The 25,787-nt window shown below is 39.6% G+C and overlaps 1 protein-coding gene across 1 annotated transcript; it reads left to right on the top strand.

Moving 5' to 3' along the window:
- The first annotated feature begins 8,215 nt into the window (after window positions 1-8,215).
- ncaph (non-SMC condensin I complex, subunit H) lies at window positions 8,216-25,190 on the top strand. The gene is made up of 18 exons (XM_085367888.1): window positions 8,216-8,559; window positions 13,620-13,842; window positions 13,977-14,067; window positions 14,215-14,307; window positions 14,805-14,922; window positions 15,083-15,234; window positions 16,577-16,766; window positions 17,236-17,318; window positions 17,604-17,791; window positions 17,937-18,082; window positions 19,028-19,134; window positions 21,531-21,650; window positions 22,027-22,134; window positions 23,183-23,326; window positions 23,554-23,664; window positions 23,837-23,913; window positions 24,172-24,247; window positions 25,116-25,190. Exons 1-18 carry the CDS (start codon window positions 8,382-8,384, stop codon window positions 25,173-25,175), a joined length of 2,265 nt encoding a protein of 754 aa, XP_085224014.1. The 5' UTR covers window positions 8,216-8,381; the 3' UTR covers window positions 25,176-25,190.
- The last annotated feature ends 597 nt before the right edge of the window (window positions 25,191-25,787 follow it).

Below are 25,787 nucleotides of genomic sequence, written 5' to 3'. Positions count from 1 at the left end.
TGCTTTTTGCACCTCAGAGCCAAACCGAATCATTTTTCCTGCACCTGCAGTTGCAGGTTTTGTTTTTACATGAGAGGAGTCGCATTCCAGCTGCAACTCTTTCATCAGGATAGTTTCTGAGTGGATTTGGTTTGGACTACATGGATGTACAGTGTCACACATCTGAGAGTGCTGATGATGCTGCTGGTCTTTCAGATTTCAAATGAAAGCCAGGCTGATGTTTCTTTCATCTTGTCATATCTCCTACTCCTGTTTCAGTTGAACTTGGATGGCACATCTAGACTCATGCCTGCTGCTAAACGCTGTATTGCTGCTTTACTCTTAAGATTTAGAGAAACACATAAAGAGTATAAAGAAATATATATGAAAAGTGATTTTTAAACTGGTCACTAATAGGATAACTTGTTTTAAGTTTTTAAAAGACCACAGATTCAGCGTGCTTGGTGGAATGAGTAAGGGTGTTCCAAAATTTAGGTGCTGCAACCTTAAAGTAAGAGCAGTTAAAGGCCTTGATCAGAATGGAGAGGGTGACTGCTAGAATGTGGTCTTTGCAGTTTTAATCTAGAAGCAAGGATTTTGTATGTAATTAATTTTTTTTAAAGTCACATTTGAAAAGTGAGTTACTCTTAATGTTTCAAATACTTGCTAAAAATAGTCGGGGCCCATCTCTGCTCCTGACTGGAGGAGGTAGTGACGAGCAATAAAAATACAGGACTTCTTCGAGACCCTGTAACTGGAATGAATACAGAACGTGTTACTTGTAACGCGTTACTGTAATCTGATTACTTTTTCCAGGTAACGAGTAAAGTAAGGGATTACTATTGCAAAAACGGTAATTAGATTACCGTTACTTTCCCGTAGGAACGCTGCGTTACTGCATTACTAAAACCGTGATTTTTTTGCGAGAATGTCTCATGACAGTGACGTAAGCAAGTGCGACGTTAGTGACAACAGCTGTGTGCAGATCAACAATGGATCATATATCGAGTGCGGGAGAGAGTATGAGCGTGCAGCGTTTAAAGCGTGGAAGTACTGACCTTACTTTGAGTTTGATTCCATAAAAAGTGACAAAAACATTAGTGTCCATTGTGCGTGGGAAGAAAACTTCTTTTTAAAGCAAAAGAACCCCCCTAAACTTCCAAGCAAGCACCGGGAGTGCACTACCACATAATGGGATACTCACAGAGAAACTCGCGGATTCTTCCACTGAGCGCTGCGGCACACCTGCACCAGGGTAAACCTCCGCCTAACCCACTCCTGCTTTACAGGTGAAAATAGAGCAACAGGACCGCTAGTCTTTGATGTTATTTATTTTCTGCTGTGTTTTACTTGCATCTATTTGAAAGACTGAGTGTAAACACAAAAAAATATTTTATTTTATGTGCTGGAATGTGCAGAAAATAAGTTTAAATGTTAAACAAATTTCTTCCAGTCAGAGAATGTTGCATATAATAAAAATTTTCCTTGATGCATAAAGTTAAAAGGTTAAAACTAATAAAACAAGTTTTAAAAAGAGACTTTTTCATTTGATTACATTTTGTATGATGGATTATGCAGAAAAAGTAGAATTGGGCTGAAAGATCTATCGCTTTATCACCTATTCAGGTTGTAAATCGTGTTTTTAAAAAGTAACTAAGTAACTAAGTAATTAGTTACTTTTGAAAATAAGTAATCAGTAAAGTAACGGGATTACTTTTTTGGGGAAGTAATTGGTAATTAGTTACTGATTACTTTTTTCAAGTAACTTGACCAACACTGGTCAGGAGTGGGTCATTTGAGCACATGGATTGAGCATCAATCCATGGAGCTTTTGTGTTGTTTACACCAAATTACCCTACCTTGCATATGTAGCAGCACAAATCAAGAGCCATCAGGCAAAGTTTTACCTGTCTTCAATTTTGTCCAATTTTGATGAGCCAGCTGGAATATCAGTTTCCAGTTCTTAGCTGACAAAATTGGTATCTAGTGTGGTCTTCTGCTGCCGTACTGCATCTGCTTCATGTTTTCTATTCAGAAATGCTCTTCTGCATATCTTGCTTGTAGTAAGTGGTTATTTGAGTGACTCTCCATTCGCTTATGACTTATGATACCAGTCAGATATTTTTGCCCTGTCCCTCAGTGGATATTGTGTTTTTCAGACCATTATCTGTAAATTCTAGAGATAGTTGTGCAGGAAAACAGTTTCAGAGCAACTTGTCACAACACCAACTTGTTACAACACCAACAGTCGCGCCACTTTCAGTCACTTCTGAATTCTGATGCTCAGTTTGAGCTTCAGCAGGTTTTCTTTGTCTACAAGCCCAGAATGCAATGAGTTGATTCCATGAGACTGGCTGATTAGCATTAACGAGCAGCTGTACAAATGTAATTTTAACCTTTGCAGATAGACTGCTTTGAATTTTTTTTAAAACAATCTTGAGGGTCCTGCGCAGTATCTTAGCTGTTCCTAGAACTGCGCTCTTCTAGACAGAGATCTTGGATGTTGTTCCGGGGATCTGCTGGAGCCACTCGCCTAGCTTGGGAGTCACTGCACCTAGTACTCCGATTACCACTGGGACCACTGTTACCTTCACCCTCCACATCTTCTCAAGCTCTTCTCTGGGCCCTTGGTATTTCTCGAGCTTCTCGTGTTCCTTCTTCCTGATGTTGCTGTCATTTGGAACCGCTACATCTATCACTACGACCATTTTCTTCTGTTTGTCTACCACCACCATGTCCGGTTGTTTAGCCACCACCATTTTGTCCGTCTGTATTTGGAGGTCCCACAGGATCTTAGCTCAGTCATTCTCGAAAACCCTAGGCAGTCTCCCGTCTCCCTCGGGACTTCCAAGCCATACTCGACACAGATGTTTCTGTTTACTACGCCGGCCACTTGGTTATGGTGTTTCATGTAAGGAAGTCAGATTTTCTGTGTTATGCATTTTGGTTTGTAAGTTCAGGGCATTTTCTTCTCCACAGGACATTTTTCAGTTTTTGAAACCTGCATTGTGTTTATCTACGTATATTTTCTTTCCTGTCTTTCAGTGGAATAGTAACAAACTAGCAGCAGAAATATTGCACGTAAAAACAAAAAGCTGCTTACTAAGACACAGTGTGGACATACAAGCACTGTTCAAAGTCCAAAATTCTACAAATGACCTTTTCATTCCCATCCTCAGTCTTACATGAGAACTACATAATTAACCACGACACATTGCTGCATTAGTTAGGCAGGTATAGGGTGAGGAGCAGTGAGCTATGAAAGTTGCATTTACATGTACACAGACGAACCAACGTTTTTAATTTCTGTTGGAAGAACTAGGCCAGTGAATATCTAAATCTAAATCATTTTTATCCACACATCAAGCCAAAGCGGGTTGTGCAAGTGCTTCAGGCTGTTACTGCTGCAAAGCTAAGGACAGCTAATTTCAGAATTAACACTAGATTTTATTATCTAAGTATGACATGCCTTCTTCCTGACCCGGACCTCTGACACTGCCAGCATGTTAAAATAAATAGAAACCACTTTTATTCTTTGCGGCTACATTGCCTTAGTGTTTAACATTCTCTATGTCTGTTCACAGCACTCCTCCACTTTGTAATTTTAGTGAAAGCACTGGAGCGGCACATTGTCATCTTCATTGACTTGGCACTCTGCCCTTTCTTGCCCCTGTGAGGCAAAATCAAGTCAACAATACAATCATCCACAGACCGTCAATGTGTTCACTTTGTGTGATCAAATGCAAGTGCCCTATTAACCCTGAATTACCAAATGTGTAGCATCAACGTCCACATTCACAGTGACAGTGTGCTCATGTTAAAATAGGTTCTTCTTAATGCGACCAAACTCCAGACTAGAACTGTTCAGTGTAGAAGGCTATGAAATAAAAACAGCATTACTGCCGAGAAGCAACCTATTTCAGGAAAAACTGAGTCATCTAATAGTTCTTATCATTTTCCTTATATGAGCAGAGTGGGAAATGGGTCCAGGAGCCTTTACTGAATGAAACAAGCTAAAAAGATGAATAATTTTAATTTGTGAGGTAACGCTACATGTTCACATGAATACTGGAGTGTGTGCTCTTATGCTTACGTGTATGCGGTTATGATAAATGCTATTATCATAAATCACGATAGAGTGCTCCCCTATGGATGAAGTAGATTTTATAGCACACTTGGGCTTTACCTTTGTTATGATTAAAACTACAACTAGGTATAAAGCCTGTCGTCCACCGGGAGAATTATAAAAGACAGACATCACCCCGCAATACCCCAGTGTGGTAGCACTGGCAGTCACCTCTATTTTTATAGAGAGATTTAGTCTGAATACTAGAAAATACTAGAAAATCATTTGTTTCTGCTCAGGTTGTATAAACAGTAGTGCCACAGGATAGATGTTTTTTGTTGTTTTTAATCACAATTGTATACACACACATAACTCTGAGAACTTCAGAACTGTAGAGTACACCATGATTCAGACAAATCCCATCGTGGAGTTACACTGTGCCTTGTAGATACAGTAGATGTGTAGTCTCCATTGCAACAACCAAAAGCATCATTCCCGCTCACTTTTACTGCTTCGTTTGGAGCTACACACAAAAGTATTTGCTAGCAGCCTTCTTTCTATCCAGCTGTTGCAATCCAGCCATGAGAAAAGAGCAGGTGGAAATTGGTAACATGTTGTTAATAACTTCATATTTGAAAGCTGTTAGCAGCCTGAGAGGATTCACAGATGTTACTCAGAAATATACTGTAACCCAGTGTCTGTGATCATGAGTAAAGGCGTGCCTGTTACGCCTCATATGGAGTTCCACAGGGTTCAGTGCTAGGACCAATTCTGTTTACATTATACATGCAGCATCATTAGAAGACATAGCATACATTTTCACTGCTATGCAGATGACACCCAGCTCTATCTGTCCATGAAGCCAGATAACACACACCAATTAGTTAAACTGCAGGAATGTCTTAAAGACATAAAGACCTGGATGGCCGCTAACTTTCTGCTTCTTAATTCAGATAAAACTGAGGTTATTGTACTCGGCCCTGAAAATCTTAGAAATATGGTATCTAACCAGATTCTTACTCTGGATGGCATTACCTTGGCCTCCAGTAACGCTGTGAGGAACCTTGGAGTCATTTTTGATCAGGACATGTCCTTCAACGCACATATTAAACAAATATGTAGGACTGCTTTCTTCCATTTGCGCAACATCTCTAAAGTTAGAAATATCCTGTCCCAGAGTGACGCTGAAAAACTAGTTCATGCATTTATTACTTCCAGGCTGGACTACTGTAATTCATTATTATCAGGATGTCCAAAAAACTCACTGAAAAGCCTTCAGCTAATCCAAAATGCTGCAGCAAGAGCCCTGACAGGGACTAGAAAGAGAGAGCATATTTCTCCTGTTTTGGCTTCCCTTCATTGGCTTCCTGTTAAATCCAGAATTGAATTCAAAATCCTGCTCCTCACATACAAGGTCTTAAATAATCAGGCTCCATCTTATCTTAATGACCTTGTAGTACCATATCACCCTATTAGAGCACTTCGCTCTCGCTCTGCAGGCCTACTTGTTGTTCCTAGAGTATTTAAAAGTAGAATGGGAGGCAGAGCCTTCAGTTTTCAGGCCCCTCTTCTGTGGAACCAGCTTCCAGTCTGGATTCGGGAGACAGACACTATCTGTACTTTTAAGATTAGGCTTAAAACTTTCCTTTTTGCTAAAGGTGACCCTGAATCCTCCCTTAGTTATGCTGCAATAGACATAGGCTGCCGGGGATTCCCATGATGCATTGAGTTTTTCCTTTCCAGTCACCTTTCTCACTCACTATGTGTTAATAGACCTCTCTGCATTGAATCATATCTGTTATTAATCTCTGTCTCTCTTCCACAGCATGTCTTTATCCTGTTTTCCTTCTCTCACCCCAATCAGTCGCAGCAGGTGGCCCCGCCCCTCCCTGAGCCCGGTTCTGCTGGAGGTTTCTTGCCGGAGGAAGTTTTTCCTTCCCACTGTCGCCAGAGTGCTTGCTCATAGGGGGTCATATGATTGTTGGGTTTTTCTCCGTATCTACTGTACAATATAAAGCGCCTTGAGGCGACTTTTGTTGTGATTTGGTGCTATATAAATAAAATTGAATTTAATTGAAATGTCTTTGTCTGTTTTATAAGATGGCAGTTCTCCAAGTAGGTAGCAACAATGCACTGTGAGGGTTACTCAGGAAAAGTCATTTAAATCAAATCAAATCAAATCACTTTTATTGTCACATCACATGTGCAGGTACATTGGTACAGCACATGTGAGTGAAATTCTTGTGTGCGAGCTTCACAAGCAACAGAGTTGTGCAAAATACAATAATGTAAACAAGCAAAATACAAGAATGGCTAAATCTGAAACTAATAAATATATGTACAATATATAATAGTATATGCATTTGTTGCCTCCCTAAGATGATGACCAGAGGGGCAACTGGTTTCCTGTTCAACAACGTGTGGCGCTGTGATAAAGAATAGAAAAAGGGACACACGTTGAGCTGATGTCAGTTTCACAACAGGAAGGTTTATTCTTCACAACAGCTTAGAACAGCTTCAAGTATCACCATACTAACTGCAAAGAAATGGCCTTATGTTTCAGTCCAGTTTACCATACATGGCCACAGTTCCCTGAGCTAGAGACTGTATAAATCTCTCAATACAACTTTGACAAAACATAAACGAAATATTGCTTAAATCCATTGATTTGTTTTACAAAGATAAACAAAACACAATAGTGTACTCTGTACTTCATTTTTAACTACATTTACAAACATAAAATTAACTCATTTTAATTCTTGTTCAGCACTAAATTATTTATGTGAAATGTATTTCCACTGTACTGACAATGTAACTTCTGTTTTTTTAAATATAGCTATTTTACTCTTGACAAGAAAATAATGTCTTTGACATAAAACAAACATATTCACTGTTCTTATACAACCTACAACTATATAGAGTGCAATGCTCCTTTAACAGCGTTCACTACTACTGTGCAGTCAGCATTGATCAAACAGTTTCCTTATAACACTTTATAAATGTCTTTGTATTAAACCACAAACTTGTTCTTGTAACCACAAGATCAACCAGAAGAATAAAACATAGTATGAAGCCCATTTATCCGAGTGCATAATACATTAAGAGTTCACAGTCCAGAAGTCTCTCACAGGTCAGATTAGCGTCCCCACACACACTCAGTATTCCACATTAGCCAAGTCCGCTAGCATTAGCATCATTTAGCCTGCAGCCATAACCCACAATTCAGACACAACTCAGAATGAATCTATTTCTTTAGCGAGTTGCGCTCATTACCCACATAAACAACATCGTCCGTTTGTAAGGTCTGCAGTATACATTCATTTAAATGCATTTACTAACCTGTGATAAAGAATAGAAAAAGGGACACACGTTGAGCTGATGTCAGTTTCACAACAGGAAGGTTTATTCTTCCTCTGTGCCCCAAAACGCTACTCGATACCACTGCGCGTAATGCGCCCTCTAGCGGCTGGATGTAGGATAGCATTTTAAATGACAGGTACAAAGATAGAATCACAACAAAACACAACAACAACTGGGCTGTTTTCCCCAGTTTAATTCTGATACTATTTTTTACTAGAAAGCTATTTTCAACTTTCTACGCGCGTGTGTGTGTGTGTGTGTGTGTGTGTGTGTGTGTGTGTGTGTGTGTGTACACATATTTTACAAATTAAATAGAGTAAACAATAAATAAAATATATAAAAATATACAGAGTTGAGACATGTGCAAAACAGTGGCATTACTGTACAGTATGGAGTGCATAATGTTAAAGTTCCAGTAGTGAAGCTGAGGTGTCTATGACGTGTTCAGCAGTCTGATGGCCTGGTGGAAGAAGCTGTCTCTTATTACATGTTACTCATTACTTTTCTTAAAAGTAATGCAGTATGTTTCTTAATTACTTGCCATGACATCATCATTACTTCATGAAATGACCTGAAATGTATTGTTTCATAATTACTAGGTAATAATGTAAACCTATACACACCAACACAAATTTATATTTTAATCAGGATGCACATTTAATCTTTCTTCTAGTGTTTATGATTATTCGTCCAGAATTGCTGTGCGTTGCTGACCTACAGCAGACAAGAGCTTCTGGACATCTGGACTCATAACTCCAACAGTTTTATCGCCGATCTCCGACTCATCCCAGAGATCTCCAGAACACCGGAGGCTGCCCACTCTCCCCAGCCGGGCGGAAGTGCACGCAGACGGCGCCGAGATTGTAAACAAAGGCGAGGTAGGCGCGGAGGGCTACGGGCTAAGCTAAAGCTAACACCACACCAGCTGCCTTTACCCAGTATTTTCCTCGCCAATGTCCGTTCTCTGGCAAACAAAATGGATGAGATACGGCTCTCCATCACTAACAACAGACAGATTATGGACTCAAATGTCATGTTTTTCACCGAAACATGGTTGAACAACAGCTGCCCGGACAATGCTATCGAGTTAGCAGGACGCCACACACACCGAGCCGACAGGCTAGCCGATGACTCCGGCAAGACCAGAGGTGGAGGTTTGTGCATTTATATTAACAATGCTTGGTGCATGAACTCCACTACTACTGAGAGTCACTGCTCACCTAATGCGGAGTTTTTAATGGTAAAATGCAGACCTTATTATCTCTCCAGAGAACTCACTTCGATCATACTCACTGCCGTGTATATACCCCCCGACTAGGGTTGCCAACTCCCTGAAAAATAAATAAGGGACACCTCGTGGCCAGGGCCGGGCGACCCAGTTGTCTTCACCCTTCCCAGTGTGGTGAATTTTCTAGCTCTTTTTTTGTGTGTGAAATTATTATTTTTAACCCTTTGACTTGAATTTGATTTAAGTAGATGTGTATTCTTTGTGATATGAACACATGTGAAACAAATGATCATTTAGCCATTTATTTTTAGCTCAAAATGGCAACATTAACACATAAAACAGGTCTCTTTCTTAAACAGAAGCCTGTCATGCTTAACTTTTGAGAATATAAGTAAATCTTTCTTTAAAAGAACTTTGTCCTGCTTAACTTAAAATAATAGAAAACAATAGAAAGAAAAATATTCTTGTAACAGTGCACATTTAGTACAATTGGCTTCAGCTGAGGTATTATTTCAGCTTTTCTAATGCTAATCAGCTGCTCCCGTTTGAAAACCCGCTTGTTCCCATGATTACGCATCTTAACTCATCATCATTATTCATCTATGTATTACTTTTATGTATTAGTCATCTATTTGTTGTAATCATCTATCCTTGCAGTCGTTTATTACACAAAATAAATTATATTATCACACTTCTGGCCACATAGCGCTGATATTCACTGCACATGCCCATATTAACTTTTTCCAGCCAGGTGTTTTCCTTTTCCCAGTCTTCCCTTTCTCTGAGGGGAACAAACATTGCTGCTCTAACGCTGGGCTCACACTGTGCGGTTTTAGGCCCATTTTGAGCCGATTTTTGAGTGATCGGACCGATTTTGGCCTTCATCGTGTAGTATACGTGGGGTAACGAGAAGTGATTAACACCTCACGACCAGCTCCCGATCATCAATCGCTCGTGAGCCGCTCACACTGCTCGCGCGCAAACACGTAAACGCAGTGAAAAAGACGGAGCAGCACGGCTGTGCAGCGTGTGATCTGGACACAAGCGATGGAGGCACAACTTGTAGAACTTTGAAAAGCTCATCCGAGCCTTTTCGATGTGGCCTCACAAAATTATCACGACCACAACAACCGTGAAAATAGTTGGATCTACATCGCTGCTAAATCACAGCTGCCTGATCATGTTTTTCATTAGCAATTTAGCAAAGTTGATGGTGGTGGTGGTGTGTCTGTGTGAGTGAGAGACAGAGAGAGAGAGCGACAGATTTTCTGTTATAACCTTAATTTTATGGACGCACAGTGTGAGCACTCAGGTCGCATCAGAGCATCGGGCGGTATAGTGTGAGACCTGCATCGTGACCTACCAACTTCTAACCCCTGCGAGTCAATCGTGCTGTTTGAGCAGGAGCTGAATAACGCGACTGAAAAAATCGCACAGTGTCTGCCCAGCTTTAGGTGTACTGTCGTCCGAGACTTGCACCGCAGTGACGGCGTTTGTTTCCCTGTTGGCCATGCTTCTTGTTGTGGTCATCTGTTGTCTTCCGGTATTTTCTCCGTAAGCGACCTTTCCTCGACCAATGAGATGAGCGGTAATCTGAATTGTCATACTCGAATTGTCATAAGTGTGCTGTCAGCTCATTGGTCACAAAGCAGGAGAGGGGCTGGGAATTATGTTTTCAAACAAAGCGTTAATTCCATAAACATTTATAGACTACTTTTGACTCTCACTGTATTACGGGACAAAGTGCGTCCCTTATTAGCTCAATACGGGACGTGTACTTTTGTTTCGAAATACGGGACGATTCCGTATTTTAAGGGACGGTTGGCAACCCTACCTCTACCACACATTACACGAGAACACACTAGTCCGCGTACACACGGTAGCATCCATTACAGGGAGAGTGCGAAGAAGAACAAAAAGGGGGTGACACACCAGTCATGAGACAGGAGGCGCCGCCAAGTGGTGATACACTGCATTACAATAGCAACTGTTACATCATGGAAACTGTAATGAACTGGCTAATGTTTAACTTTGAATTTTTCCCATAGGTCTTTTGCAGAAGGTCCCTATAGACAAAAACTAAATGGGAAAAATTGAGCAGGGTTAGTGTCACACTAATAAAGGAATATGTCTGTGAAGGTTCTCAGTCATCCAGGTCATCGTAGTCAAAGGAGCTTGCAAAGAAAAGCGTCTGGACTAGTGGGAGTAACTCCCACTAGGTTTATATCTGGGACTCTCCACCATTTGACCTTAGAACTGAAGAAGCTTTTCGGATGAGAGGTGAAACGTCTTCAAGCAACTTAAAGAAGTCCAGACGCTTTTCTTTGCAAGCTCCTTTCACTAATAAAGGAATGTAACTGTCATTTCTCATTTGAATGAGAATATTCATTTAGAGGAAATCATACGGGATTGTGTCACAGTTATTACTTACCTAATTATTACTTCCCTGAAAACTGATATTTAAAATTCTGTAAGTAGTTTAACAAAATTTTGACTTTCTTATATCAGTTCTGAATCCATTCACCATACAGCTTACCAGCAACACAGTCTTGATTGTCACTGCCATCTAGTGAGTAGCCGAATGAAATGAAATGAAGCAGCTGCTTCATGTCATTAGGAAGATTGCTTTTGCTTTAGTTTTTATTTCAGTTAATAATTATAAGAAAAATAGTTATTAATGAAATGTACTGTGCAACTTGCATGCTGCTTTTCGGTCTTTACTTTAGTAGGTGAATGTCAGTTGATGTTATTAGAGCTGTGGCTGTTAAACAATATCTGTCAAGTGTCTATTAAGTGATAGAAGTAAAAACAAAATGGTTCCGAGCAAGGTGCTCCATCCTGACATGTTGTTTTGCTTTAGTGTGATGTGAATATCAATATATGTTTACTGAGTCACAGCTGCTTAACTTCGAGACCCTAGCCTCACATGTCATGCTTGACCTGTGAGGATTACAGCAAACACTTTTTCAGTGTGTCATCACATACAAAATACACTCATTCAAATCAAATCAAATCACTTTTTATTGTCACATCACATGTGCAGGCACACTGGCAAAGCACATGCGAGTGAAATTCTTGTGTGCGAGCCCCACAAGCAACAGAGATGTGCAAACACAACAACACAAACGAGCAAAATACAAGAATGGCCAACCTGAAACTAATAAATATATGTACAATATATAATAGTGTATGCATTTCTGGATGTGTATACTAAATATTTTCCTACGTGTGTGTGTGTGTGTGTGTGTGTGTGTGTGTGTATACACATTTTTACAAATTAAATAGTAAAAAAAAATAAAAAATAAAATAATAATAATAATAATAATAATAAAATATATAAAATATACAGAGTTGAATATGTGCAAAACAAGTGGCATTTATATACAGTGTGGAGTGCATAATGTTGAAGTTCCAGTAGTGAAGCTGAGGTGTCTATGACGTGTTCAGCAGTCTGATGATTCAGTACCAATTATTGCTCTTATTAAGGAGCAGACCACTTAAACATTAAAGGATTTACTGACTCACTCGTCAGTGATCATAGTAGTCAAAAGATCATTGCATAAGGAAGACATGGTGGGGGATGCTATATTGAAAATGAAACAAAAAATCCTGATTATCTGTCATAAAAATTGATGAACACTTACTTTTTCGTGATGTAATGTTTTTATTAAACAATATCATAAATTAAACAATTCAACAAAAACTACTTATGTTAATATAAAAGAAGAAAATCATTGAGTTTTATCTCAAGATCACTGTTTTCATACATAGTTAGGGATCATTAAACTACTCTGAATCTGAATCTCACTTTCTCTCGCTGTCGTGGGCGCGGTTAGCGTCATGACGTAGGTTGCTGCTACGTAAACCGTTCGGCGCAAAAATTCAAACGCTGTACAGGAAGAAATTTGCTGCTTGTTCTTTCTGTCATATTACAACTTATAACGGGTCTACATAAGTCTCCGTCGGATTTAAGGCAATTCTCGGTACGTTTCGGGGCTGAAGCAAGTCTTGTGATAAAGTTTTTATTTGTTAGTAAGCCTGCTAACGCTAACTGTAAGAACACGTTCATACCGAAGTTAGGGTTGTTATGCTAAAATGCATGTAATGTTAGCTTAGCGTGAGCATGTAAGTGCGTTTGAGCTGTACATGTGTTTCTTTCGTAATTATTTTACTAAACTAGCTTACCAAATATGTTGTGCTAAGATGGCGTTTGCTTTCTGAAAATTGATTTTAATTGAATGTATATAACCTTTTCACTGGTTTAATACTTTATTGTAGAGTTCCTTTGTTTATATGCGAGTAGCGTTCAAGCTAAGTTAAACTGATGGAAATCCAGAATAAAGTCAATGGGAGTCTACAAAAGGAAGGATTCGCTGGCTGTGCTATACTAATAAATGATGAACCCTTAAAGTAATCAACGTTGTTTCGGTAGCAAACAGGCAAGATTAATGCGAACTTAACTCTAGCATATCGTGCTTGCATAACCAGAGCCAACAATAAGAGTTTCTTGTATTTTTTTCTCCCAATTTCTTTGTCATCATAAGATCACATTCTCTCTTCTTATTCTCATTAGTGACTTTTAAACTTGGCATAAACTTTGTTTTCCTTTATAAGTTCCAAACAGCTGTAACAACACAAGCACAGCACTTTGTAAAAACAGCTGTTTCAGAGTTATGTTAGCATCAAATATATACCTTAATTCCTCATCCCGTGGGTTGTATTGACAGATTTCACCACCGAGATCCATTGAGTTACTTTTAATATTTTTCCTAAAGATTTTATTTGGGTTGATTAGAGGAGTTTTTTACATGTAAATTTTGGTTTTGGCTCAGTTAACTACAACAAATAGTTAACTGAGCCAAGTTAACTTTCTCTCCTGCTTCAAATTGATATGTGTACGGTACATTCAGAGCACTGAATTCTGCTCTTTAAGCACAATTTTTTTCCAACCCTCTGTTCAGTCCAAACATCTTTTCCTATCTCCAGCAAAGATGAGCGCAGCCTCCACACCTGTCTCCCGGGTACGACCAGGATGGATGTCATCCTGTTTGAAGAATAAGGGTCTGTCCCCTGCAGGCAGCAGCACTCCACTGCTGTCAGCTTTCCCTGGAAACGATGATGAGCAGGAGCGACGTCAGCGTAGGAGGTCAAGAGTCATTGACCTTCAAGCTGCAAGTGATTCCTCCTTAAATGACTCTGCATCTCACAGGTATGCTGTAGATAATGGCAAAACTAAAAGTAATTTGTAAAAACATTTTGTGCTATGGCTTTGACAAATAGTGCCTGGCTGCCTGGCTGCTATGTATCATGTGAGCTCAAAGACAATCTCATTATCCTAATCAGCACTGTGGGAACTCCTGCTGCCGTGCCCAAGTTGTCAAATGCACAGATCTCAGAGCATTACTCCACCTGCATAAAACTCTCCACTGAAAATGTAAGTATTTGTATGTGCATGCATTTTCCTCTTTTCCCCTTTATAGTAAATGTCCTTTGTCTTTCTCTGTGATCAGTAGATGAGAAAATATGACGAAATACAGGAAAAATAAATGAATAAATTACTTTTTTTTATTCTTATCAACAGAAAATCACCACAAAAAATGCATTTGGTCTGCATTTGATTGATTACATGGCTGATATTCTCAAACAAAAGGATTCAGAGCTCACCAACTTCAAGGTATGTGTAACTGATTGTTTCATTCATCATTTTGGTTATCTAAAAGTCTTTGAACTGATTTAAACATTTGAATGAAGCATCATGATAAATAATTTTCTGGTTGTTGGAGAACATAGAAATGTCGTTTGTTTTTTGTTTTTTAAGTGTGTTTAAAATATCAGGAAAATATATTTCTTAGACTCAGCACCCACCTGACTTGTTTAAGTTAGGCAGGTGCTAACACCAGTTTGATTTTAATTCAGGGAAGCAGAATTTATACAAAATTAAGGCTGCATTCTGTCCAGTGTGGTCTCTCATCTCACAGGCAATAAGTTCACTCATTCTGAGAAAGTGCAGGATTCTGTATTAACCTAGAGTATCTGCAGGGGTATTGTGGTGTAATTACTTCAACATATGAAGGGTCCTATAAAAGGTGATGTCGTACACTGTGAAATATGTATTTATTATTAAGTTTTGCAAGTAGTATCCTTCAATATTTACATCTTTTCATCCTAAAGGTGGCAGCTGGCACTCTGGATGCCAGTACGAAAATCTACGCTGTGAGAGTGGATGCTGTTCATGCTGATGCCTACAGAGTGCTGGGTGGTCTGGGTGCGGAAACCAAACCTGGAGAGGGTGAGAGTCTCTGTATTGTTGTTGGATTTTTCTTTTAACCGTACTTGTGCTGTGGCTTGAGCTTTCTGGCTTTTTCTAACACAGTTTTAAAGTTGTTGAACCCACCTTCCTGTACTATTGAACATTTTCTGCTTTTTTTGAATTCCTTGTGCATACACAGGCCATGGTGCAACAGAGGAAGATGGAGATGATGCAGGACTTGCAGGAGGTGAAGTCACTGCCAAACAGCCAAAGAAGAAAAGGCCTCCCAAGAAGACAGTAGAGCAAAACCTGAGCAACATCAACAGTGCTGAGTCTGAGAGGAGATGTGAGGTATGTAGAGGTCTTAGCAAAGTAACTAAGATAATGCGCACCTCAGTTCTTCTTTTTTTTTTCTTTTTTTTTTTTGTACTTTTTGAAATAACAGAAGTATCGTTCAGGGCTTCTGGACCACTATGCCAATGACTAATCATGGGAAATATTCCTGCTTATTGCTTATGTCATGCAGCAATAAGCAATAATAGAATATAGCTATCGATGTATAGATCCAGGAATACAGCATTTGGGTTAAATGAGAATGAATTGAAAACAACCTTTGCAAGATCTAGGCTCATTAATGCACATAAATGAACAACACTAAAAACATTCAGAGGTTGTTTGTTTTGTTTTCATTTCACTGTTTGGATTTTGGGTCAAATCATTCTGTTTTGTAGCCAACAGACTCAGCTATGTTGTTATCTTATACCACTAGAATAGAAGATGCAACTCCCTCGAAATGCAGTACACACCCTCACTCCATTAAAATAGGTGAAATGCTTTAAACTGATATATATAATATAGAAACAACAAAGACCCAGAGAGAGGTAGATCTCTATTTTTATGCCAAATGTAATTACCATCGATACGCAAACAGTGCTGTAATCTAAGTAAGCAGTACTTGATTCTAACCAAGGAAACTATACTTTGCTAGTTTCTTCACTTAAGGTAATGTAGCTGTTTTAACAGCTGATATATGTGATGGGTTTTGAACATGAGCTGAAAGTATATTCATTAGGCTTGGGCTATTTATGAGCTTAGAATTTTGTTAATTATTTAATTAATTAAATCCTTATTGATATGAACATGCTTCAGCTGTGATTATATTACTTGAGGAAAAAGTTAGTGTAGAGGAGAATCAGTAAAAAAAAAAACAGCCTTCTGTTTTATTTCCTGTACAGAAACTCAATGTTCAACATGATAAGCTGGAAAATACAAATTTATGAATACTGCTTACTATTTTTGGTGTTGTTATATATTTAGCAGTCAAATTAAGAACGATCTTACTGTTTAGAACTGGAAAAAAAGGGTGGCACAGTCCCCGTACCAAATTTTTATATGCATTTATGTGCAGAGGTCTCTTTACTAAATGTTAAACAACTTCAGCATCACTGCTAGAGTTAATGTTGGATTACTATCATGGATTACGGCTTAAATCCACTGATGATTGATACGTTTGTTTGATTTAGATCAATAGTTAAATTAGATGTTGTCTTAGAAGACACCTCGAGGGATTTTTCTTTTCTTTTTTTTCATTACTATCACAGCATCACTTTGCCATAGTAATAAGCTTAAATGCCTCTTAGTTGATATCAAGCTAGGTTGTGTTTATGATAAACTTTCTGTCTTCCCCACAAAGGTGGACCCCATGTTTCAGCGGATGGCCTCATCCTTTGATGAGAGCAGCACAGCTGGGGTCTTCCTGTCAGTTCTTTTCAGTGAGAGCAGTCGCTGCGAGCTGCTCTTTCCATCCCACATGACCCTCCTGCAGTCCAGACCCGCCTACTCTCCTCCATCTCCACAGGGGGTCCCAGCATCCCCATTCATGGGTAAAAGTCTTTCAATAAGCCCAATAAATTCATTTACACTTGGACGTTAAATATTGTGCCGCTAGTTGGATGTTCATAAGAACCTTAATAATAATGGATTGGATTTATATAGCGCTTTTCAAGGCACCCAAAGCGCTTTACAATACCACTATTCATTTACTCTCACATTCATACACTGGTGGAGGCAAGCTACAGTTGTAGCCACAGCTGCCCTGGGGCAGAAGCGAGGCTGCCATATCGCGCCATCGGCCCCTCTGGCCAACACCAGTAGGCAAGTAGGGTAAAGTGTCTTGCCCAGGGACACAACGACCAGGACAGAGAGCCCAGGGATCGAACCGGCGACCTTCCGGTTACAGATGCGATTCCCAACCCCCTGAGCCACGGTCGCCCCCCTTAGCACTGTATCACTGTCATCCTTCGGGTTCTCCCAGAAATGAAAACTTGTCTTTCTGTAACATGTCACTCGCAGCTGGACTGCAGCGTTCCCAGGAGAAAAGCTCCGTCTGCCCCTCACTGCAGGACTTCTCGTTCACTAGCTGGAATCCGGAGCAGGTAAGAGAAAACGGATCTAGTGCTTATTTCTGTCAGTTGTTTCTGAATACTAGTTGTAATATGATTAGGTTATGGAATTTCCATCCTACAAATCTGATTTAATCCTTTGTAAACTGATCTCCTTTGTTTTGTTCAGTTCTTCACTCTCTTTTAGTAGATACATAAAGGAAACCCTATTTTACTACAGCTCTAGTGTGAGCAACTATTTTTGCTTGCAAAGTAAAAGTCCTTAGAAATGTAAAGTCCTGCAGGTTTGAATTTAATATTCTATGCATGTTCTTTCAGACCATGAATCAGCTCTTAGAGAAGATGAAGCAGGGCGATCATGTGTTTGACGTGAACAATGAGCCTGAGCCAGAGCCAGAGGAAGATGACTGTCCTGACTTTGATGGTGACTATGAGGAGGGAGTGGGTGACTGTGAGGATGGATCAAAGGAACACAAGGAGGGTTGTGAGCCCTCTGGCAAAAGAAGGTAAGATTGAGGATTGGACAGCAGCGCAGGGAAGTCTTTTGTTTGTTTTTTTCCCTTCCTCTTGTCTGTCTCCTAAACCTTTTCTATAAATGGATGGTAAATTTGCTTTCGTTTTTAGTTTGAATGGTTTTATGATGCCATACAGGGATGTGATTCCCATTGGAGAGGGAGACATCGCCACCATGTGCTTGCAGCTGTCCTCTCAGCCCAGGGAGTATTCATACTTCAGCCCCAGGACCATGGCCACGTGGGCTGGACCTGGCTACTGGCAGTTCAAACCGAAACACAAGTGTGAGTGAAATTAAGGTTTTAGCAAAGACCCATTTTAGTTGCAGTAAAAGCGTTGCATTATTGCACCTTATAACAAAATACCAAACTCCAAATTTTCTTTGAAAGTAAATAAAGTAATTTCTGTAAGCTTTCATATTTAAGAAACCATCCACTTTACAAAGCCGATGAGAAGCCAGAGACGTTAAAAAGGTTTTGAAATTGTGCTGCTTTTTAAAATATTCCACTTCCCAGCAGTCGGTGGTTACAAAGAGCTTCTGTTTTCATCACACAAAGAAACTCCTCAGCACAACTCCTTAGCTTAACCACCCTACTTGCATGTACTACAACAGGTCCTGAGTAATACGCGTCAGTAAGAAACCGACTAGAATAACTGCTGAGGATCAAACCACTCTAGATCTGATATGTCGTTAGTGACTTGTAACACAGTGCCTTCTGAAGCAGAACACGGTCTAAATATTATGTCCTGCTGTGCTGCAGTTGTTAAACATCACAGCACCATCCTTCAGGTCAGATTTGGCTTCAGATATAGAGATATTTGTGAGATGTGAGCAGACATTAGAGAAGTAGTTACGCTAAACAAGACATGTTACATATTAAAGTTTGTGTAGATGTTGACAGACAACACATCACATTAAAAATTTTCTTATTTATGTTGGTAAGATTAAATGTAGGCTTATGCTACTGCATTTGTTTTTGAAGTAACATGTCATAAGTAATGCCTGAAATCTATCATAAATGCATTCGGATGCATTATGCTGTCATACTGAAATGATGTTTACAAATTATTATTATTTTCTGTTTTGAGTGATGTGGTAAATTGGGCCTTTTCTCTAACAACTGAGATGGTTTTCTAATGGTTGTCCTTTCTCACTAAATGTGTGCAGTGTAAAAGTAACCTGCCATCTGTAATCTCTGACCATTGTTATGTACTTTTATGTCATACAGTGGATCATTTACCTGAAAAGGAGACACGTAAAAGGAAGCCCAAAAAGACCTTTGAAATAGACTTCAATGACGATGTCAACTTTGATACCTACTTCCGAACAACAAGGGTAAAAAAAAAAAAAAAAAGAAAACATCTCTGCTGCTTCTGTCTTTTTTCTTTGTACAGGGAGTGCAGAATTATTAGGCAAGTTGTATTTTTGAGGAATAATTTTATTATTGAACAACAACCATGTTCTCAATGAACCCAAAAAACTCATTAATATCAAAGCTGAATGTTTTTGGAAGTAGTTTTTAGTTTGTTTTTAGTTTTAGCTATTTTAGGGGGATATCTGTGTGTGCAGGTGACTATTACTGTGCATAATTATTAGGCAACTTAACAAAAAACAAATATATACCCATTTCAATTATTTATTTTTACCAGTGAAACCAATATAACATCTCCACATTCACAAATATACATTTCTGACATTCAAAAACAAAACAAAAACAAATCAGCGACCAATATAGCCACCTTTCTTTGCAAGGACACTCAAAAGCCTGCCATCCATGGATTCTGTCAGTGTTTTGATCTGTTCACCATCAACATTGCGTGCAGCAGCAACCACAGCCTCCCAGACACTGTTCAGAGAGGTGTACTGTTTTCCCTCCTTGTAAATCTCACATTTGATGATGGACCACAGGTTCTCAATGGGGTTCAGATCAGGTGAACAAGGAGGCCATGTCATTAGTTTTTCTTCTTTTATACCCTTTCTTGCCAGCCACGCTGTGGAGTACTTGGACGCGTGTGATGGAGCATTGTCCTGCATGGAAATCATGTTTTTCTTGAAGGATGCAGACTTCTTCCTGTACCACTGCTTGAAGAAGGTGTCTTCCAGAAACTGGCAGTAGGACTGGGAGTTGAGCTTGACTCCATCCTCAACCCGAAAAGGCCCCACAAGCTCATCTTTGATGATACCAGCCCAAACCAGTACTCCACCTCCACCTTGCTGGCGTCTGAGTCGGACTGGAGCTCTCTGCCCTTTACCAATCCAGCCACGGGCCCATCCATCTGGCCCATCAAGACTCACTCTCATTTCATCAGTCCATAAAACCTTAGAAAAATCAGTCTTGAGATATTTCTTGGCCCAGTCTTGACGTTTCAGCTTGTGTGTCTTGTTCAGTGGTGGTCGTCTTTCAGCCTTTCTTACCTTGGCCATGTCTCTGAGTATTGCACACCTTGTGCTTTTGGGCACTCAAGTGATGTTGCAGCTCTGAAATATGGCCAAACTGGTGGCAAGTGGCATCTTGGCAGCTGCACGCTTGACTTTTCCCAGTTAATGGGCAGTTATTTTGCGCCTTGGTTTTTCCACACGCTTCTTGCGACCCTGTTGACTATTTTGAATGAAACGCTTGATTGTTCGATGATCACGCTTCAGAAGCTTTGCAATTTTGAGACTGCTGCATCCCTCTGCAAGATATCTCACTATTTTTGACTTTTCTGAGCCCGTCAAGTCCTTCTTTTGACCCATTTTGCCAAAGGAAAGGAAGTTGCCTAATAATTATGCACACCTGATATAGGGTGTTGATGTCATTAGACCACACCCCTTCTCATTACAGAGATGCACATCACCTAATATGCTTAATTGGTAGTAGGCTTTCGAGCCTATACAGCTTGGAGTAAGACAACATGCATGAAGAGGATGATGTGGACAAAATACTCATTTGCCTAATAATTCTGCACTCCCTGTATTTATGAAGCTGTCAAATACATTCACCTGTTCAACTACAGTGACTACTTTTTGAGCCATAGATGACCAGCTCTTCAATCATTTCAGTGTTTCACGTCATTGTGAACAAAGCCAGCCTGCTGCCATGGTTATTATAATAACATCAATCTCATGTACAAATATTAGTAATGGTGACAGGAGGTAAAGCTTAGCATGTTCTGTAGCAGAGTCCAGTGACAGAGTCAGATGTGATCTTTCTCAGCGTGCTACATCTGCTTAAAAACAGGCACTGTGGCTATAACGTAGTACTTTTTGGAGTAGTGGCCATGGCAACACAGTATTCAGTACTTTGAGAATTATTTCTGATGCAGCCTCCATCCCAATTACCATGTGTGGAAGTCTTTTATGTATCTGCTCAGGACATCTGGTTTTAGATGTTGGTTGACCAGCATGTAAATGCTTTAAAAAAATGTATAGCCGCTTACAGTTTAAAAATTTGAAGCAAAAGAGAAACTTTTTGAGCATGAAATAATCAGTTTGTTCAGAATGAAGACAGAATCGGTGCTAATAAGGGTGTTATCCTTGTGAACTGAACCTAAACTCGTTTGTTTGTCAAGTATGCATCAGGAAACTTGCTGATCTGAGTCTTTTCTTGTGTGCTTCTGCATTGAAACATAACTCTTGTGATTTAACTATAATGATTAAATTCAGTTGAATCTCTAAAAGGTTTTGAAGTTTTGGATTACAGATTTTTGGGAAACTCACCAACCAAACTTTATCTTCCTTTCCTTTCACAGGCTGCCACCACTAACACCAAGTCTGCACTTAGTGCCAGAAGTAAAAAAACAACTCTACCAGCAGATTTCCAGTTTCCTCCAGAGACGCTCTCCCAGCTCAGCCTCAAACCCTCCAGCACAGTAAGACTTATTTCTTTTTACCATTTCAGGCCATACTTTATGTTAGCATTTCATAATTTAATTAAAATTATTAACTTTTTTAGATACTTCTAACTGTGCAGACATGATTTAATATTTACATCTATTTTCTTTTTAGTGTTTTTTTTAATATGGCTTGCAGTATCACATGGACTTCCTATTTACCTCTGTGAAAATGCGATATCTCAAAAATGATCTCGGATGTGTTTGAATCTCATATCAACTGTTTGTTTTGTTTTTGTTTTCATAAAATTGGGCAGTTTTACAGTCAGTATGTAATTTACTCAATATTTCCATAATTGAGTGCAAGTTGTTTGGGACGTATTAATATTGATCAATCTGGTCTTGTTTACTCTAGTTAAGTCCAGAAGGACAGAAGAGGCTGTCTGCAGAGCTCGGAGAAGGCATTGGAGATTATGACTACAACAACGCCAATGACACAGCCAACTTCTGTCCAGGTCTACAGGTCTGAAAAACTCTTTTTAGCATCACTTTTGATTTGATTCTAAGAAAGATCATTTCAGGTGTTCATTTATCACAAGGGATTACTTCTGCAGGTAGCTCCGCACATTTCATTGGACAGGATTTTAAACCGCATGCCCGGACACATTTCACTATCAATTCTGAATTGATTATATTGTAAAATCTTACTGTTTCTGGTTTATCCAGAAGTGGTTTGGGTTATGAAACACAAATTTTAATCTTAGGGTTGTATTTTGATGTTGCAATAACTACAACAATCACTAGTATATAGATTGTTAGTATTAGTAAAGAAACGACTCGTCTTTGCCGCAACATTTGACATACTACACATGTGGCCTGTGTCTAACCATGTACATTAAATGTGATTATGCAGAACAACAATGTCTATCTCGGGCCCTGTGGCGGCAAACTGGCACCTACTCCCCCTATGTAATACATCAATTTGTTGGAAGACCAATAAATGTATATTTTTTAGTAGAATAACCCCACTTTTTCACCATGTAACCACATCAGTGATTTCTATCCACTGTTTTGCTGTTCCTGTCGTATTGAGTGCAGTCATTTATTCTTGTCTACTGCTAGTATCTCCTCCTGCACAGCCTGGTTGTACTTGGTGTGTTTTTTATTGCATATTTTGCAGGTACTGTGCTGTGCTGGAGTTTGATGTAGTTCCTTATTTAGGTAATAAATCGTGATCAGAGGCTGACACAGGGCTGTCAGTCTCACAAATCCTTGGGCTTGTCTCACTGACTGTGCTAGGAAACAAAAAGACATGGCAGTGCTATAGCAATTATATCTCTATATGATATTTTTATATCAGAGCGACTGTTTAAAACCTTTTCTTTTATGTATCACACACCTGTGACTGACACTACATGGAAACTACACCCTTTCTGCATCAAATCTTGTGGAAGAAGCTAAAAGCAACATCTAACCTGCTGAGGAATGAAAGAATTAACAAATCCCCGTCACGGCAAATCAACAACTGATTAGAAACCACATGTCAAATCTTTATTCATCTTCTGTTTCAGGGAGGTGACAGTGATGATGATGTTGAAGGGTTTGCTGGTTCAGATGACACACAGCCTTCGAGTGACAGCATGCCTCTGCCCTCACAAGATCTCGAGGGCGTGTCCACCTATGGGGAGGAGGATCTGGTACCTGAGCCACACAGGGTGAGCAATGCAACTAGTTTAGTCGTGCTTTAAGTAGCTCTTCCCTTTAGTAACATCTCTGCTCAAAAGCTTCTGCAGTAATATTTTTTATCATACCCCACTGAAAAATAGAAGATGGAACTGAAACAACTGTATGACTTAGGACAAATAGTCATTAATAATGGATATATTATAAGCAGAATTTTTGTTTGTGAACTTCTATAGTTCTACTTTGATTGTTTTTGTAGGTCAACAAGATTGAAATCAACTACGCCAAGACAGCAAAGAAAATGGACATGAAGAGACTCAAGAACAGCATGTGGACTCTTCTGATTGACAGCCCAGAAAAACCCACAGAGGTAAATTACACACCGCGTATTAGCTTCTTTTTTCTGTGGTGCATACAGTGACAAATTTCAGGTTGGTCATGCATCACATGCGGTGGGCACAGTTGCCTTCCAGGCGGCCCTTTTTCACTGCGTTTCTGTTTGACTCTGTGTTTTATTACTTGTTCCTTGGTGTTCCCTGTAGGGGGTGGAGACTGTGGAGAAACCTGAAGTGTGTGGAGAGAAAGTGTTCAGTCAGACCACAAAGACGCTGCTTCAAAGGTATAAGCAGATCTCTTGTCATGTCTGCCATGGCACAGCACTAATGAGGAGTATCAGACCTCACCAAAAGAATATTGGATATAAAATTATGGTTTGAGATACAGAAGTTTCTCTGACAAGCTAGTGTGAAGCTATACACGATCAAATCACGGTGTCACTGAAATACTAATTCCATCAGAATCATGAAAATCATCATTGATGAAATATAAAATTCTCTCTCTCACTCCCTCTCTCTGTCTCTCTCTCACACATATTCAGATTACCAAACACAATGGCTCAGAACCTGTCAGTGGCACTGGCGTTTGTCGCTTTACTTCATCTTGCCAATGAAAAGGTGAGTGTTGTTTGCTGTATGTTTTGTTTATTTGATTTCATTTGTTATTATTATGATGTATGTACTCTCCTCATGTTGGTGTAAAATGAGCTGCAGCATCAAGGGATGAAAAATTAAACCAATGTCAAACTGCACTTCCCATAGCAGCCAGATTGGCTTTAAATGCAAAGGTGGTTAAAGCTAATATGATGTCACCCATTTATTTTGCACTCTGCACCTTGTTGGTTTATTTTGGAGCCAGAAATTATGTCACATGGGTCAAAGCACTGAGTGCTATCACAGCTAATGTTTGTAGTTTGTGTATATATATATATAGATATAGCTTTAGCACCAGGAAACTTCACTAAGGAAGGAATTTGGGTGTGTAACTGGGCAATTTATTTTTCAGTTCATTCATTCATTCTTTATTCCCTGAAATAGGATGTCCAAACATTCTCAGTCCTGATTGGCTGGCAGATGTTCCTTAAAGTTACATATCTAGTTCAGCAAGTCCACGGAGTACATTAAAATGTAGGGCAGCCGTGGCTCAGGGGGTTGGGAAGTGCATCTGTAACCGGAAGGTCAACGGTTCAATCCCTGGGCTCTCTGTCCTGCTCGTTGTGTCCTTGGGCAAGACACTTCACCTACCGCCTGCTGGTGTTGACCAGAGGGGCCGATGGCACGATATGGCAGCCTCGCTTCTCAGTCTGCCCCAGGGCAGCTGTGGCCACTAGTGTGTGAATGCGAGAGTGAATGAATAGTGGCACTGTAAAGTGCTTTGGGTGCCTTGAAAAGTGCTATATAAATCCAATCCATTATTATTATTATTACTGCTGTGTCACGCTTAAAAAGTCGTCAGTCCTAATGTTTGTTTTTGTCTTTTTTACAGAATTTGGAGCTGGTGAAGGTTGATGACATGTCAGATATCATCATCAAACAAGGCCACTGAGGGAATTATGAATCATATGAGGCTTACTGCTACTCTTTTCTTCAATTCTCTTCTTTTTCAACTCTTTACTTTGTATATTTTTTTTTCTTTTTAAACGCTGTCCTGTTTCTATCTCCTGTCTCTACCTGCTTTTATTCTTTATAATTATAGTATGTTTGTTTCTCCTTTTAGTTTGTGCAATTGATGCATATCCTGTGTGTAGCTAATTACTCAACAGCACACAAAAAATGTACATTGTGAACAGAAATAAAAGCTTTTTTTTCTCAAATCTGATGGAGAAATTAAATCCAAAACACGTTACCCCACATTTTCTTGTTCTGTGGCAGTATTTCAGCACACTTAAACAATGGTTTTCAAACAGTTTTCCCAAATTGTCGTAATGCCTTTGATTATTTTTAGCTGCTTCTGATTCAAAGCAGCTTGCAGCAGTCATGACATAAGGGCATGCAATGACCAGTATTCAATCTTCGTCACCAGTTTCACCAGACAAAGAAACCGGTTTGTCAGGAGTCAAGCTGCTGGCTGGGTGAAATTTGTGACACAAGGAGAGGGAGGAGTAACTGAGCTGAGGCCACTGCTGCTAATCTAAGTGCTGCTCTCCAGTGTCACTGT

This window comes from Diplotaxodon limnothrissa, linkage group LG12 (assembly GCF_057381915.1).
Source record: "Diplotaxodon limnothrissa isolate DT_005_m linkage group LG12, D_limnothrissa_male_GT1.1, whole genome shotgun sequence".
Taxonomy (NCBI): domain Eukaryota; kingdom Metazoa; phylum Chordata; class Actinopteri; order Cichliformes; family Cichlidae; genus Diplotaxodon; species Diplotaxodon limnothrissa.
Note: the sequence above shows the minus strand (reverse complement) of the source record. Positions and strands in the feature narration are given on the sequence as shown.